Consider the following 18,549-nt stretch of genomic DNA (forward strand, 5'->3'; position numbering starts at 1 on the left):
TCTCATGCAGTCTGCAGCCTATAGGGCAGCTCTTGTGATGCTGCGCTGTGTGAGGAATCAAAGCGCAGGCGTCGAGTCGGGAGGGAGCCTATCTTGCGCAGACTGGGTAGCTTTACTGTACATGGCCATTGATACCGCTGTGGATGGATGTAGCTGCTGTTGTAAATCAGAATGGCGAGGACAGCAAATATAACGCGCCGAGTTATCTCTGCTTGACACCAGCGCACGTTTCTTCAACCATCATTGGGTCTTTTATTTTTATTTTTAAATTAAAAGACGCTTCTTGAATTCAGCCGAATCTCGCCTTGACAGCCCGCACCGATGGTTTTCATTTGACACAAAGCAGACAGGCGGCTTCTCCTAATAAACAGTCGGGAAGAAAAGCGGGTCATTATGACCTTAGTATCCGTCAGTAAAAGAAAACCACCGGATTGCTTTTACGCGGCAGCGCTCTGCTTGCATCTCTTGCTTTGGATTTCGCGATCCGTGTCCGGAGAGGAGCAGCATCAGTTCAGCGTTGAGGTAAGATTTTTTTTTTCCCTCTCATTGCACGGCCTTCCCTCCTCCTCTCCTCCACATCATCTGCCTCTGCGTGAAAAACAACATATATGCAGGCTGGATCTGCGCGCTGTGGCTCTGTATGATCATGATGGAGACATTATGAGATGCAAATAAAAATATTTTCCTCCTTGGATCCTTCATTTATAGTGAAACAGCTCATATGAGGATGTTACATTGCGGTGCTTGAACTAGATATGATGCTTGTTTTCCCATTCATGACAGGTCATCGTGAGGTGAGGCTGGGAGATGTTTTGACAGCATCACATAGTGTTAAAGAAGATTAAACATTTACAAGTTGCATAATAGGATTTGCTAGTTTGTACCTGATTAATTGATGTCATTTCCATCCTCACCACAGGCTGCAACCCTCCCACCCCACTTCCACCCTCAGCTCCCTCCTCCTTCCACTCTGGAGAAATTAAACGCTGAAACTGACAGTAACACACACGCATCATTATTCAATTTAATGGCTCGCTTCAGTCCGTCCGGGATCTGTCTAAAAATCACTGTCTATAGACAAAACACAAGCCACAGAGACAAGACGAGGATAAACAAGAGATTTAGATGAGTAGAGAAGGAGAGATTGGGGAGCAATGGGGAGGGATGAACAGAGGAAGCAGATCAGCTGCAGATGTTGTGGACACACCTGGATCTGATGTCTTTAGGTCTGAGTCTGGTGATGCTTTTTGTATGCACTAACTCCCAGTCTGGTTTAGTAGAGAATAAAAAAGAGGACTGGGCCGCAGTCTTTCACATGCACACACACCAACCGGAAGCTGCAAAGACACAAACACTTGACTGCTGTCGCCATCAGTGCTTTCTCAGCTTCTCGTGAATACATTTAAATCTAAAGTCCTGCCGAGTGGACCGTTTCTAACGATGCACATTTTCAGTTCTGCTGACTAGCTCCTATAAGCATTCCAGGCTCACTGTAGAGGCTTGACCATAAAAGAGTAAGATGATAAATAACAGTCAGTGCAGGGCATTGGGTGGTATGAGATTCTCACTGCATAATAATCCTGAATAAAAATATTTGTACAAAAATGTAAAATAAGAATATCTAACATATCCCAAAAAGAGCAAAAATCATTCCTTTTGCTGTTCAAATAACACAAAGTGCCAAAAGTATTCACTCCCTGTCAGCTTTTGCACTTTTTTTCTTACTCCACAGTCTTATTCTAAAACCAGTTTGAGTGAATTTCAAATTATTTTAATCACAGTTTATATTTATACCATTAATTCATGACAACTGTCATCTGAAGACCCTTTTACAAGACAAACACTTGTAAAAGGGTACACTGTGTTTACATTCAGAAATGTTTTATGAAAATCCCAAACATATAAACAGATTATAATTCTTACATTCCAATTCAATCCCAGTTATAATACAATGCAGTTAAAATTTTGTTTATATTGTATGGTAGTCCATATAGCTAATGTAAAACTGTGTCTGAGAGTCTGATTTGTAAGTTTATATAAAAAATGCATTTAACCAAGGTAAATATGCTGACTTTGGTATATAGGGCTTAAATTAAGCTCAAGTGCCCCTGATTTCCATTGACATGCTTCTGTAACCTGATCCAATATGCTTAGTTGACTGAACTTGAATTGGAATGGAAAACAGTGGACTATATAAAGTCTTACACTTAATGGTGCATATTACAGTGCAAACCAAGCAATGAAGTTTCAAGGGAATTTTTTTCTAGGCCTCCAAGATCAGAACATTCTGAAAATAACAGTGTAGTCTATTATTTACAAGAAATGCAAAACCTCCAGCACCCCTCTAGATTAAACTGAGTTATTATGGAACAAGACCCTTTGCAAGAGGGTACAAAGAACTCAAAAGTCACTAAAGTGAAGATTCATTGTTTCTTTGTGGAAATAGAAGAACCATCTAGAAGTTCAATTACTGCTAACATGCTTCATTTATCAGGCTTTGTGGTAGAGTGACCTGACGGAAGCCAACACTCACTGAAAGGCTCATGACAGCTTATTTAAGTTCTGCCCTAAAAGCACCTTAGAGGCTGTCAAACCATGACAAAACTATCTCACTGGCCATTGAAGCATAATGGTGGCAGCATTATGATCTGGTGATGTTGCAGCAGAAGATGTGCAACAATTCTGCAAAGATGGTTAGATGACTAAGCCCTGTATTAAAATCTTTCAAGAATACCAGATTAATGTGACAGATTATCTTCCAACATGTCAATAGACTGAAGCACACACTCAGGAAAACAAAGGAGTGGCTTCAGGGGCAGTTTATAAATGTTTGGGAGACTAGTTCAACATGTTTGGGGAGAAATAAAATGGACTTGGATGGACATGAATGAGTAGATATGCTTAGAAGAATGAGAGAAAATATCCCTTAAGATGTTAGTTACTGTAGAGCTTAGGGCAAAAAATAGTGTCAGTCAACTATATAAACAAGCTGATTTCACCTGGTTGGGCTACCTGGTTGGGGGCTGCATGGTTTAGTGGTTGTTAGTGCTGTTGCCTTGCAACAAGAAGGTCCTGGGTTTCATTTCATGCCTGCAGTCTCTCTGCATGGAGTTTGCATGTCATTCTAATGCATGCATAAACTCTCTTGAGTACTGCAGCATCCATGGTTCAAAATATGCACGTTATGTTGATTGGTCTTATTAAATTACCCTTAGAAGTGTGTGCATGGTTGTTTGTTTCTGTGGTGTCTTGGCAACCTGTCCAGGTTGAACTCTGCCTCTTGCTTAATGATAGCTGGAAGTATGTGCTCTCCCCCTTGCAACTCCATACAGATAAGCAGGTACAAACAATGGTAGGAAATCAGCTTGGGAACTCAGTCAACATTTACACGTGGTACTCAGATGGGCTGGATCTGGGTGGGAAACTGGACCACATAAGAGATTGTTCATGGGTTACATAATGTCCCCATGTAAATTGCCTGTATACAGTTGATGCAAGAGAAGTCTTTTAAAAAGATGGAGTCTGATTACATTACTCAATTTAAAAGATTTTCTCTAACATCCATTTAAGACCTGCATAAAACTTGCACAACTTTTCTTACTAATATGAGTTTTATTTGGTGAACCAAAGTGGGTTCTAAGAAGCTCATTGTGATTCCAACCTTGTACTCACTAAGAAAGAAAAACTATGTATGGGGTTCATGCATTTGGATAGACATATGGGCTAAACTGTCTAATTTTAGAGTGTTTTTCTGGGTTAAATAATGAAGACTCCCCAGTCTGAAACACATATAAAAATCAACCCATCGACCTTTGAAAGAAGGTGGTCACTGCTTCAAGACACACATTTTCATATATAGTGTTTTGATCACCACCTTGGCAGAGATCTATCTTTATTAATGTTTGTCTGTTAGCAGGTTTATGGCAATTCTGTCAACATGGATTTAATCAGTATTGGTGGAGAGCTGAAGTGCAGACAAAGGATGTATCCATTATACTTTGGAGCAGATCCAGATCACTTACACTTGTAAGACTTTGTCATTGGACTTCTCTCGCTCCATCTCTAAGTGCTCTACTAATCTTCCAAGAGACAGGAAGATTAGAGTGGAACTTAAAGAATATAAGTTTACTTTGATTTTTTTCAAAGTAAAGTTTAATTTTTCAGAAAAGTTAACACTTTTGTATGAGGCAACTTTTGCATTAGGGCATTGTTTCCAAAAGTCCTCAGCTTATCACCAACATAACACTGGAAGAGACTTATGACCCAGATTACAAGAATTTACTTGCCGGTAAAAGAAAAACCATCATAAATCCAAATATTAAATTAATCTGTTTGCAAATAATGTCTTTATTTCTTGAAGGGAATTATAGCAAAATCTGCTTTTTAAATAGCAGATTTAAAAACGGTTAGTAATCGTTTTCTAAAGTGAAGCCTAAATCCTCTGTCGGTTTGTGACCCAAGTTTGGGAAATGGTTGTCTTGTTTCAGCTGAGGCTGCAGCCTCTCCACTTTGTTGCCTAAACCAGATGCAGTGTTTTGTGGCTTAAATCATTAAAGTCAACCCTGCAAAATCAGAAATAATACCTTTTGTTATGCAAATCTGTCCTAATACTGCAAGGTAACAAGACCCACCTTATTGTATTATACCCATATAGGCTTCCATGGGACATCATTTTTAAAAAATCCCTTGGGAATTACCTTATAAGGCATTAGAATGGACATTTATTTACTTAAAGTTATTTCAACAAAGTTATTTTTTTCTCATTTGATTGCAGTGGTATTTGAAGCTTTAAGCAAAGCAATATTGCAGTGGAGGAATCTTTGAGGTCTGTATTTATGCTGCATAGACAACATGAATAGAGTGTCTGAAATAAGCATTCCTCTAACAAAGATTTATTTCACTTTTATATTTAAAGTAGCTTTTTATCTCTGCCTCTTTTAATTTCATGTCTGATTAAACCTGTGTAAATTGCAATGTTCTGGGATGGGATGGGTTAGGATTATGTTTTTTTTGTTTTTTTTTATCTTACCCCTTGCAGGGATGGCTACAGAGGTATGGATACCTTCCCCACACAGAACCGGGAATGTCTGTCCTGCGCTCAGCCAAAACCATGCAGTCAGCCATTGCTGCTATGCAGCGCATCTACGGTCTCAATGTCACAGGGACGCTGGATGAGACAACCAAGGAGTAAGTGGACACATGACATGTGTTGCAGATGCACAAACACAACCCGTGCAACACAAACACTTTAATAAGACATATGATGCCGCTTGTCATCCATGTATACTTGAATAGCAGGTCAAAATTTTATTGAGAACTCTGAAAATTTGAGTCTGAAAATTTTTTTTTTGTTTTTTAGAAATACCAGTAGGAACTATGATTATCTTAATGGGCTGCTGAAGGACAGATACAGATTTTTTTTCCTCCTCCCGCCCCCCTTCACCTCACCTGAAACAACACCGGGTGAAGGTTTTAACACTTTTCCCTCTTCTCGTTTTGCATGATCATGCAGTGATATCACTCTAAGGTGAGAACTAATGTTTTTGCCATTATATTGTGTTTGTTCAGTAGTTGTGATAAATTATGTTGTACGAATGAGAACTGTAGTCTTAGAAGTAGTTTAGCAGTGTTTTTGCATCCATTTTTTTCTTTAGCCGTTGTGGTTCAGTGCCCGAGAAGAGAACTGACGAGTTCACTTCTACGCTTTGTGTCATCATAGAGTGTAAACTGCGATGCAAAAATGCTGAATGAAACATTAGCTTTTATTTTTTTCCTTACTTTTTAGATGGATGCAGAGGCCACGCTGTGGAGTTCCAGATAAAATTAAAAGTGCCACAAGGTCAAGAAGGAGGAGATATGCGTTGACAGGGCAGAAGTGGCAGCGTACGCACATAACCTACAGGTGAGAGACAGAAACATCAGCTGTGATGGCCGACAAGTTTCTTCAGATCTATTACTTTCCCCATATAACATTTTATTTCAATAGTGTTTCAATCTAGCATACATTTTTTTGTTTGTTTATTTTGTAATTTATTGTATTTTTATTAACTTGTGTATTTAAAAATACATATTTCTTATTTTATTTTAATACATTTTCAAAAGTTTGTTCTTTTCATTTTATTTACTTTTACATCATTTATTCTTATATTTTTACTGCCTTTAACCACCTGGGGTTGTATGCTACATGTTGTCATAGAGACTGAACAAATATGTTGCTTGTGTGGGGGGTATTCACACATGCACATACCAACAGATTAACACCTAAATTGTGTATTGCGTGTGTGCTGTTCATTGTATAAATAGTATGTAGCACAGTTAAAAACGAATTAGGATGTGTTTTGAACCATTACACAATCTCTTTCCCGTTCATTAAGCTAAACAAACTGCCCTCACCCTGATATATGAAACTGGGAGAATAAACTATCCACAATCTCAGCAGAAATAGTGAAACTCATCTTATCTGCTATAATTAAGCTTTGGGTTTTAATGGGCCTGAGGAGGACTGATAAACGGGTCTGCAGCACAACCGCAAATTGACAGGTTACAGCAGTAATAGATGATAACACTGCCAATTTATTTAAATCCTTCCTTGCTTGCTCACTGAATTTGAATTGATGAGCCACCTCGTCTAATGGAATGTCAATCAGTGCTGAGCTGGTGCTACCGCCGCCGCTGCCCGAGCTTTATTCACGAAAATGAGTGGCTAGAGAGAGAGAGGAGAAGATGATTTCCCCCTTCCTCACTGCCTGCCAGGGACTGATAACGACTGCTGTGTTAAAAGTTCAGTGAAAGCTAGTGAAAGCTGTTGGTCTTTAAATAGTTGTGTCAAGTGTTACGTTTTTACCCAGTGTCGCTTCATTCTAAAAACTGAAAAATTTCACTCCAAATTAATGAGCTAAAAACTCAAGGGGGAGAAGTGTGGAGGATTTTACTTCCATATTTTGCCAGCCGCCACCCTTCTGAAGCCTCTCAAGCAGTTTCTTGTTTATCTTCCTGCAGCATAAAAAATATCACACCAAAGGTGGGTGCCCGGGAGACTCATGATGCCATCCGGAGGGCGTTTGATGTGTGGCAGGGTGTGACTCCCCTGCGCTTCGAGGCCGTTCCATACAGTGCCCTGGAGACTGGCAGGCGTGACGTGGACATCACCATCATCTTCGCTTCTGGCTTTCATGGTGACAGCTCGCCCTTCGATGGGGAGGGTGGATTCCTCGCCCATGCCTATTTCCCAGGGCCTGGCATAGGAGGGGACACTCACTTTGATTCAGATGAGCCCTGGACCCTTGGAAACCCCAACCATGATGGTGAGAAGGGAATGTAAACCAAAATTATTATTTTGTTTGTAAATTATTAAAGTAATTTACAAACAAAAATCTGAAAGCTGTGGTATATGTTCCCAGCACCCTTTACTTTGATACACCTAAATAAAACCCAGTGCAATACCCTTCAGAAGTCAGCATATTGTTAAATGTTAATTTAATCAAAACAAATGTTGCATCATGGAGATAATTGCCTCACAGATCACTGTTCAGTGCATCATCTGGAAATCGAATGAATAATCTGTAAAATGATATGTTGCACAAAACTAACTGCATAATAAAAGCACCATCTCTATAGTGGAACAAGCTGATGGGATGTGTCCCCGCAGCAAGATAGCTGGATGGAGCTAAATATAGAAAAATCCTGAAAGAACATTTGTTAGAAGCTTTAAAAGAACCCCAACGTGTTCCTGGGTCAGAATGGCCAAGTTAAAGTAATGGTCCAAATCTAATTGAGAATCTGACACTTTTATCTATATCAAATTTGATTGAACTAGTGCATAAAGAAGAATGAGGAAAAATATCTATCTAGTGAAAATCCAATATAGACAATAGATCAAAGGACTTGCAGGTGGTTATATAATTGATTTGACTCGGGGAGGGCTGAATACCAATGCATGGCACACTTTTCAGATTTTGTTTGTAAAAATATGTTGAATGTATCTATGACATAAAAGCATACTAAACTATAATAAGGTTTGTGGTTGCAACATGACTAAATTAGCAAAAAAAATTATATGCATCAATACTAGATATAATAGAAAAGGAGAGAAGAGGCAACAGCAGAGAGACAGATGACAAAGATGATGGAGAAATAAATAACTCTGAGAGGAAGAGGTGAGGAAAGCAAACAGTAAAAAGTGCAGTCTTGTGGAGAGATGGATAAGAAGTGATGGATGCCAGATCAGGGAAGTACAGATGGCCTGGCTGGAGGGTGTTATGAGAACGACGGTATCGCAGGGCAGAGTGTGAGGGACGCTCAGCCAAAAACAAAGAGCCCTAAGATGTGTTTGATGCGGCGCTGCTCTATAAAGATGCATCCCCCCATCTGTCAGGACTTTGGTTTCTGTCTGTATAATAAGCTCTTCAGATGACAGGATAGAAAGCGCTGCTATTTTAGGACTTTTGCTTTTGCTGGCACATGATTATGGTTATCCACATTTATTGAATTTGATGTAGCTGAAGTGGTTGCAGTGACACAGCTCAGAGAGGAGAATAGGATATCTTTTTGAGGCATTCAACCAAGCACTCCCTAATTACTCTACCTACGGGGTAGAAGGCTTGTGAAAGTACCACAAGGCGGTTTCGCTATTATCCAACTGCTGTGCACAAACTTTCTCCCCTTCCATTAGAGAGGGCGGAGGGCTGTGGCTTGCATTGTGTTTGTGCAGGGATACCGCTTGCCACCCATCAGTTCCTCTCCCTCGCTCTCTTTTTGTTCTCTAATGATAATAGTCTTAGACGCCCAAGTCAGATGCATGCTCGCCCCTGAGAGGCATGCCATTGTCATCCATTTGGATGCTAAAGGAGGAAAAAAAAAGCTCCTCTCTCAGCATGTGTGCCAAGGAAGCTGCACCATCTTTAATGGGTTTTCACAGCAGTGGATCTGTAAATGCTGCATGTTGACATGTGTGCTAATGGTAGCTCCAGTCTGTCTCCAGGGAATCCTTGTGGGGCGTTTTCGCATATCGGTGGCGGAGGTTGGTTGGATGAGGTGAAAGTGGGAGAGGGGAAAGTGTAAGCTTTTTGCTGCTGGCTGAGGGTCAGTGGTGGTTTTATGCAGCGCTCCTGGCATGAGTGCATATCATCCTTGCAAAGGGCAACCATCTCTTCGGGACAGGTTCAGTCACTGTTTGTACATAAGAGTTGTAATTCCTCCTAAGTCAGACTGACACTCTGAGCTGACTACATCCACTGGTTGTGACATTTTTACTTTTGCATCTGTGTTCGTGTGTGTGTTTTGGTAACACACAGCAGGTTCTTGGTTGACATTTTTTAATGCTCAGGTGCATTACGTACATGTCCTTGGCAAAAACGTGAATGTGTGTCCTTCTGCTTTATTCGAGCTGAGGAGAAAGTCTTGCTGCTTCATGATTCACTTCCAGTAATCTTAACTCATAATGTTTTGTGCCATTTTTATTATAACTGTGGAGCAGGGAAAGCAAGTAATTATTTTCATTTTGTGGCTTATGTATTTTAATTATTTGTGTGAAAAACCATAAAAATACAGCAAAATTAAATGCACACATCTGTGCAGGATTGCTAAAACGCTCAGTTTAAACAAGCAGGTAAAATCTACAACATTTTCAAAAAAGATTAAAAGCATTGATAACAAATATTGATTGAGTCATGCATTTGCATTAAAATGGTTGATTTGTTGTCTGTCGGTGAATACTTAGTTCCTAAATGGAAATACTCTTCACAGCATATGTGCAAAATAATATGAATCAATATGTGTTAAAAATTAGATGTAGAAGTAACCAGCTCTGGCAGACATCAGCAATAAAAAAATACAAAGTATGAAAAATAAATCCAAATGCAAACGCAGTGTCTCATTGCCTGAAGCTGAGAGATATAGTGCCTTATAAAACTATTCATGTCCCTTGAGCTTTTTCTGAATACATGACCTTACAGCAACAAACTTCAGTGCATTCTATGAGAGTTATTTTTGATGCACCATTGCAAATGATCCCATAAGTGTGGAATTGGAAAGAAAGTGAACCACTGTTTTAAAATATTTTAACATATACAATCAGAAAAATGTAAATTGTACTTTCTTCCACCTCCTTTATACCGATACCCCTAAATAATATTCAGTTAAACCCTTTTCCTTTTTACATCATACAGACATTTAAGACCTGGCCATTTATCTAAGCTAAAAAGAAGAAGGAGTTCAATAATTAGAGAAGAAATCAAGATACATGGTAGCTTCGTATGAAGGAACATAAACACACAGGACAGGGAAACTGGTCAAACTTAATGAGAAAAATCATGGAGCTGAATAAAGTGCAATCCTGGAAGAAAATAAAAACTTTTAGGACTCACTCTAGGAACATATGGTGGGTAAAGAAAACAACACGTGCAATCAGGAAATGGTTTTGGAGACAAGAATCAACCTTTTGAATGTTGAAAATTGTTTTTATCAAATTTTTTGAGCCTAATCATTATTTATGGATATTGCATCATTTTTTTTCTCTTAGATGGAAGGCCATGTTTTTTACATTTGGTATGTTCTAAAATCTACTTAGACAGCCTCTTGCTATATATTTCAATTATTTGATGTGGGGAATACACAAGAGTCCATTTCTTTTTTTTTTAATAATTATGTTTATTAGGTATTTTTGAACATTTATACAAAAACAGAAAAGGAAAGAACAATAACAGGGCAAAACTTATACAGCACTGATACAGAAAACAAGACAAAGTCAAAATCGGAGGCATGTACATAAATTACAGCATCATATGAGAAACATAACCAATTTATACATACACGTCATTCGGACTTCACATTACTGGTTTTTTAATTTTGGAATTTTGAAGTATTCAAGAATACGTTCCCATCTTTTTTTAAAAGCATTAAATTTCCCATTCATACAATATCTCAATCTTTCTAATACAATAACTTCAGAAAGTAAATTTTTCCATAGCTGGATCGAAGGGGCATCACAACCAACCCATTTAAGCATTATTGATTTTCTGGCCAACATCAATAGAAATTGCACAATTTCTTTGTGAGTATCCAGATGACTGGGTATGAACCCAAGGAGACATAGGACTGGACTAGGGAGAAGTGTTTGTCCTATAGCGGAGCTAATTTCTCGACATACTGCTCGCCAGAATGCCTCTATAGTTTTACACTCCCATAAACAGTGAATTCTAGTCCCTGTAATAATTTTACATTTGGGACAATTTGGAGAGCTTCCTGGTGTGTACTTGCTATATATATATGGAGATATGTATACATTATGTAAAATATTATATTGCATTTCTTTGTAACGGTTACATACTGAGATTCTAGAAGGCAGAGTCAAAATGTCTTCCCATGCTTCTGAATCAATTGTACTTTTCAGAGTTATGTTCCAGGTTGATCTCAAATTCTCCATATTATCTTTCTTTAGGGCTTGTAATTTAGCATAGAATCTTGACACAAATCTCCCACGTTTATGACAATCGAGAATACTGTTTTCAAGTAAATAATAATCCCCTTGGAACTCAAGTGAGTCCATTTTTGCCTTAACATAATGCCTTATTTGAAGATATTTATAAAAGTCCCTGGAGACAATGTTATATTGTGTTCTTAAGTCCTCAAATGTCTTGAATTTCCCATAGATCGTGTATTCTAGTAATGCCAGCCTCATGCCAAGACCTGAGATCAGGTCCAGCGCCCTCTACTGTCAGATCCGGATTATCTACCAGTGTTGTCAGAGATGAAAAATATTTGTTCTGACCAAACATTTTCCTCAAAATGCCCCATGCCTTAATAGTATTGGTAATTAAAAAATTATATTTGACAATAAGTGGCAGTTCTCTGTTTTGTTTATTTAACATATTTATAGGGCGACAAGGTTTACAAACACTTTCCTCAATCTCAAGCCATGGATCAGCGTGTTTTTGGGTAGCCCACAGTGAAATAATTCTTGCTTGTATAGACAGTACATAGTTCTCAACCTTGGGCAGACCCCATCCACCCAAGGTTCTGGGAAGTTGTAAAACCTCCATTTTAATTTTAGGTTTCCTGCCTGCCCAAATAAATTCTGATATTGCTTTATTGATTCCAGCTAAATCTTTAGAGTCAATAAACAAAAACAGCATAGACACTGGATAAATTAACTTAGGGAGAATTATCATCTTAATGAGGTTAACTCTCCCCAAAAAAGATATGGGGAGCTTCTTCCATCTCAGCAACTTATCTTTAATATGAATAATGATAGAATTGATGTTTTCAGAGTACAGCTGGCTAGTTCTAGGTGTAATGTGTATTCCTAGATATTTTAATCCTGTAGGAGCCCATCGAAATGGCTTGATGAAAGTTGGTTCTCCCTGGTCAATAGTGTTTAAAGGCATTATTTCTGATTTTCCGTAATTTACCTTGTACCCAGATATCTTACCAAATTTGTTGACACAGTCAATCAGAGCCTGGGATAGATTTCACAGGGTCTGTCAAAGTTAACAGTATATCATCAGCGTATAATAATATTTTATACACTTTTTTTCCTATTAATATACCTTTAATATCATTGCTTTGTCTAATTGCAATTGCAAGTGGCTCTATAGCCAAGGAGAAAAGTAGCGGGGAGAGAGGGCTTCCCTGCGCCGTCCCCCTACTCAGTCCAAAAGGTGCAGATAAGAGGCCATTTGTCAACACCGATGCCGTGGGTTTTTTATAAAGAATTTTTACCCAATTTATAAAGTTTTCTCCCAGTCCAAATCTTCTCAACACTTCAAACATATACTCCAATTCGACACGGTCGAAGGCCTTTTCAGCATCCATTGAAACAATGATGCCTGGTATTTGTGTCTGGTTAAGGTGTTGAATGATATTGATAAGTCGTCTAGTTTTATTTGATGACAGGCGCTTCCTTTATAAAGCCAGCTTGGTCTATATTGACTATGTTGGAAACTACATTTTCCAATCTAGTGGCCAAAATTTTGGATAAAATTTTCATGTCTACACCAAGCAGGCTAATTGGTCGATATGACGAACATTGTTCTGGGTCTTTATCTTTTTTTGGGATTACAATAACATTTGCCATATACATGGTATCAGGTAGTTTTGATTTTTCTAGAGATGTATTAAAGACTCGTTGTAATAATGAGCTAATTTAGCCTTTTAAGGTTTTAAAAAATTCAACAGGATATCCATCAGCACCTGGACATTTACCAGATTGTAGTGAAGAAATGGCCTTTTCAATTTCTAGAGTTGTTATAGGTCCTGCTAATATGTTTGCCTGTTCTGGTGCCAATTGTGGTATATTTAATTTATCCAGCAGTTCATGTTCTAGTGCACCTTTTTTTACTTCGGAACAATACAATTTTTCATAAAACTGTTTGAAGCATTCATTTATGCGTCTATTATCCATATAACGACGACCGTTTTTGTCCTGAATTGAGGATATAAAGTTTGTGCCAGGGGATTTGTTTACTAATCTTGACAAATATTTATTTGGTTTGTTCAAGAGTCCATTTCTAACATTTAGACTTTTGTAAAATCTGTTTATGTTGTCCTGGATATAATCAAGGATTTTGATTCTCACTGCAGATCTTCTCTTCCCCTTTCTAGGAAATGATCTGTTCTTGGTTGCAGTTCATGAGCTGGGGCATGCCCTCGGCCTTGAGCACTCAAATGACCCCACTGCTATCATGGCTCCTTTCTACCAGTACATGGACACAGAGAATTTCAAACTACCTCAAGATGACTTGCAGGGAATCCAGAAAATCTATGGTAATGTACCACAATACAATCTCCTTTTAAATGATAAATCATTAAGTAACAGTTTGTATGAGTTAAACTGTTCCAACACTTTATTAAAGATGCACCACATCACAAAACATCAAATTGCAAAGCTCTGAAACTTCGTCAACATTTCAAATGCTGCTGCGTCAGTCATGCTGGGTTGAATGCCAGTAAACAGCATTTGTCAGCTGCTAAAGAGGTCAGCCAATCTGTGTTTTTCAAAGCAACATGAGTCAACTAACAGATTGCAAAAGAGAAGAAATAATCAGTGCCAAAAGAAGTGGTTGCATTGGTTAAAATATCTCTCAGTGGGGACAGTCTTTGAAATTGCTAAATATCATAAAAGCACAGCAGTGAAGTTCTGATTCACAAGAACAGATTGTAACACTGCAGTTTGTATTTATAGGACCACCAGATAAAGCTCCACAGCCCACCAGTCCGCCGCCTACAGTTCCACCTCCTCGTTTCCATCCGCCCTCAGATCCCCGGAAACACGACCGCCATGCAAGACCCCATCGCCCTCCGCAGGGGACAAAGCCGTTTAACCCCAACTCCAAACCAAACATTTGCGACGGAGGCTTCAACACTCTGGCCATCCTACGCCAGGAACTGTTCGTCTTCAAGGTAAAGCGAATTATCACCATGAGGAAAGCATTCCTGATGATGTTTCAGCCATGTCAGGTAATAACAATTTGGCATGGTCTGTTTCTGCAGGACCAATGGTTCTGGAGGGTACTGGACAATTCAGTGGTCCCGGGCTACCCCATGCTGATCAACCACTTCTGGCAAGGCTTGCCTCCCAAAATTGATGCAGTGTATGAAAACAGTGAAGGGAAATTTGTCTTTTTTAAAGGTAATATAATGTATATATTTGTAAATTGAATTGCAGGGAATTGAAGCAAGATGATTGACTTTTTTTTGTTGCAAACAAAAGTCTAAACACTTTGCTGTGGATTTGTAATAAGCCCTTCAATTCAAATGTCAATGTCAACAAATTCATAAAATCCACAACAGCATAGTTTAATCTCAGCATATATGCAGCTGTTCTGTAAAGGCCTCAGGCTTACTATAAGCTATGCACTTCTCACAGAACACTGCTCAATCCACAAAATGAAGTGTAAATAGTCTGGAACCCTTCTAGATATTACTGTTCACCTAAACTAACAGGCTAAGCAAGGAGTATCGAGAATTGATCAGAGAAGCAGTATAGCTGCTCCCAACGTTTTCTCGCTGGTTGATGAAGGTGCAACACTTCGACTGATGGTTTCAAACGTTTTATTAAATGAATTTTTTGCCGCATAAACGTCCAAGACCACCGTGAACACTGCAATAAAATACACGGTGACAAATATACATCAGTAAAACCGTCATGTTCCCTTATATGAATTATTCAAATGAAACTTATTACACATATACAAACACAAGAATATTCCACTCAATTGTCCATACCGTATGCCCCTCCAACCAGAAGGTTAGGAGTTGCTAGAAGTCCATTTCTTCCTTATTTCAGTTCTTTGTCTTTCCTATTGCCGCTTGCGCACCCCAACTGAGTATGAAACGAAACTTAAAGTCCTCTATCGAAAGCATCACGTGACCAAGTGACGACCTAATTAGTGAGGTGGTCAGATGACGCCACCAATCAAACAGTACCCCCCAAAATATGTACAAAAAAATGCCCATGTGACTACGTTCGCTACAAGCAGCCAAGTGGCCCATGGTTACTCTGGAGGAGCTGTAGAAATGCAAAAGTCAGATGGGAGAATTTTTTGACAGGACATTAATAGTTATAACCTCCATCAGTCCTTAACAACTTTTCAGATGAAGCCCACAAGACACCTCGTCTGTCACAATATATGTAGCGGTCACAGCAAACTCCAGCTGCAGAGATACAGAGGTCAGAATATTCCAGCTTTTCAGATGCTACAGACAACCCAAATGATTTGTAGCCGTACTTTCAGCAAAAACTGGTTCTACAAAGTTTGAAAATTCTGGTTTGCAAATATAAACTAAATACTTTGCAGATTTTTTTTTTAAATTGAGCACCATGTATAATTCTTTTCCCAATTGTTCATCACATGAAATCCCAGAGAAATACATTTAAAAAAGAAACATTAAAGTGTGTAGTTGTAATGTGACAGTTGTGGTATTGGTGCATTAGTAAAATATCTATCTGAAAACATCATGACTGATATAACTTGAACTGTCAGCTCTTAAACACACAATATCTTCTTTGCTACTTGAAACCAGAGTGGTTTACTGTGGGCTTTCGTAGACGTCTGCCTGGTTGGAGAATGGGTGTAGGTCCCAGAGAGACATCCGTCCATCAGACAGATTAACATGACATCTGTCACCCAGTGGGATCAGAGGGCCTCATGCTTTATTTATTCACTCTGAAGGACTTAACCATGTGCGTACTCATGGGTGTGTGCACATGAGCGTCTAGCCACCTAGCACTCACACAAGCACACACAAACACTGCACCACAACAGCTTTCTTCCCTCTGCCCAAGGCACTTATGATCAAATTGAATTAAACGCAACAATAACTTCAATAAGACTCAAAACAACAAGACTCAGCAGAGTTGCCTTCAGAGCACCATCAAGCTTACATTCTGTGCTGCGAAGATAATCTTTAAACGAGCTTATGAAACATCTGGTCTGTGAAATCTCGTGAAGAAAAATAACCCACAAAGAGGGGCATGAACAAGCAGGAATATTGCAGTTTTTTTATTTGGTGTGATTCCAGGTTGTTGCACATACTAACCTTGTTTCTGTGTTTCAGGAAACCGTTTCTGGGTGTTCAAGGATAGGCATCTTCTGCCTTCCTACCCTCAGGACATTTCTCTGTTCGGTAGCGGCATGCCCACACAGAGTATCGAGACGGCCGTCTGGTGGGAAGAGGTCGCTAAGACCTACTTCTTCAAAGGAGACAGGTTTGTTTGGATCATTAGTTCCAGTGCCAGTTTTTCACTTCACTTCAGTTCATCTTTGTCCCCACAAGGGAAAATTTGGTGCACAGCGGCAGTCAAAGACAGTCGAGGCATAATCCACACATCATGAAACGTTCTAAAATATTTTATTGTGCTTGGGACAAAAAGTATTTGTACTGATTGCACCTTATGGTTGGTCTGTGTTTGACTTAAGGGAAGGGAAACAATCCTCTAAACATGGGTGGTCTCTGCTGGCTAGGATGGTTTTGGTCTTTTTAACAACTTGTATATTTCAGTCATTCGATAGGGGTGCTGTTGAAAACCAATTGTAACAGCTTTAGCCAATATAATATAATATCAAAATAAATTAATTAAAAAAAATGTAAAAGAAAAATCTTTTTTTAAATATTTGTAATTCAACTTATGAATTACGAACATGAGATGAGAGGAGACTAATACTTACTTACTTTGAAGACAAGACAAGCAAATAAAGCCCAAACTGTGTTTTAAATAATCACTATGTGGAATATTTTATTCCTGATTTCACCAGTCTGTAGGGCAAATTCTGTTTTCTTGTTGTTGTTTTTTGGTGCTCAGTTGAGTATCATTCTAATTAGAATGGCAAAATGTACAGATCCATAATCATTATTGCAGTTTTGAACATGTGTGTTGTATGCACACTGGAAGGTGGCTTGAAGTTAAGTCCCTTAAAAGCAAAATTTTTAAGGGTCTTATAAGTTATATTCAACTTATATCCATCAGTTAAATATAAATTGTAAATTTTTATCTAAATCAAATCAAAGAGTCAAATAATTCAAGAGTTATTTAATTTTATATTTAATATTGTGTGGTATCTTTTTACTTCAACCCCATAAAAACTACTTCACTTTTTTACATTTCCGCTACCCAAGAGGGACACTTTCTCAAAACCTGAATGCATTTTTTTTTGTAGCCACAAAAGTGATACTCAAGTTTAACTTTAACAACTTTGATGAAGTATTTTTTTTTTTTTATGGGGCTAGGTGTTAGCTTAGTTCAAAAGAACTTCAAAATTATTTTTGTTGTCTCTCCAGAATGCCTAAAGCAGAAAATCTGTTGCTTATTTACGTGCGTCAGAGCCGTTGTAAGTATGAGAATATGCCCGTCTGACTCACATGTTCAGCTGTTGAGATAAATCATATCCTGAAAGGTCACAGGACCCTGTGGATGGAGCTGACAAAACACTTTGTCATCTCCATCCACAGATTCTTCCATTTAATAAAAGGGGGACGTTGTGCAGATAATTTTAAAGTTGATTTTATCTCTCAGTGGGGATGTGTGACGGGGGGCTGATGGTGCTCTAATTCAAATGGCTTTTTTATCTATAGTTTTACGGGTTTGCGCAGCAGTATGTGAGAAGCTCGTCACTCACAAAAGCTTCTGAGACTAATCTGCAATTCAGATAGACATGCCGTGGATGGCTGACTGATTGGATTTTCCTGTCATGTGAAATGAGTCAGCTAATGGTCTTTTTTTCTGAAAAGTACCATCATAACAGTTGGAGTAATTCTGTCTAACTACAAATAGAAAAAAAGTAAACTATTTTTTTTGGGGGGGGGAATAAAAAGAATGACTCCACCCGTTTAAACGTTTATATAAGGAAAACTGACAATCAGGTTGCTTAAATCCTGTATATTTACACATTTAAAATTTTACAGAAAGTAACATTCACTCAGCTCTCATTAATAACTAAAGTAAGCACAAATTTTCATGTTTACTTTGCAAACTTAGAGCTTAAATTAGCTCTCATCTCTTCACTAAGCAAGAGTTGAACATGAGTGCATTAGAAATATAAAAGGAAGCTTTAA

The 18,549-nt window shown here is 38.5% G+C and overlaps 1 protein-coding gene across 2 annotated transcripts in view; it reads left to right on the forward strand.

Annotated features, from left to right (window-relative positions):
- mmp16b (matrix metallopeptidase 16b (membrane-inserted)) overlaps positions 1-18,549 on the forward strand; it is a 26,123-nt gene continuing 7,574 nt past the window's right edge. The window contains exons 1-9 of one of the 2 annotated variants that reach the window (XM_032565612.1): positions 6-522; positions 5,039-5,187; positions 5,513-5,527; positions 5,786-5,902; positions 7,000-7,304; positions 13,600-13,761; positions 14,180-14,397; positions 14,488-14,626; positions 16,555-16,705. In XM_032565612.1, coding sequence (XP_032421503.1) covers positions 394-522; positions 5,039-5,187; positions 5,513-5,527; positions 5,786-5,902; positions 7,000-7,304; positions 13,600-13,761; positions 14,180-14,397; positions 14,488-14,626; positions 16,555-16,705 — 1,385 coding nt within the window. In that variant the 5' untranslated portion in view covers positions 6-393. Of the gene's footprint in view, positions 523-5,038; positions 5,188-5,512; positions 5,528-5,785; positions 5,903-6,999; positions 7,305-13,599; positions 13,762-14,179; positions 14,398-14,487; positions 14,627-16,554; positions 16,706-18,549 lie in introns of both variants that reach the window. The other variant, XM_032565613.1, reaches the window with a different exon arrangement.

The sequence above is a fragment of the Xiphophorus hellerii genome, chromosome 6 (genome assembly GCF_003331165.1).
Source record: "Xiphophorus hellerii strain 12219 chromosome 6, Xiphophorus_hellerii-4.1, whole genome shotgun sequence".
In the NCBI taxonomy this organism is placed as follows: domain Eukaryota; kingdom Metazoa; phylum Chordata; class Actinopteri; order Cyprinodontiformes; family Poeciliidae; genus Xiphophorus; species Xiphophorus hellerii.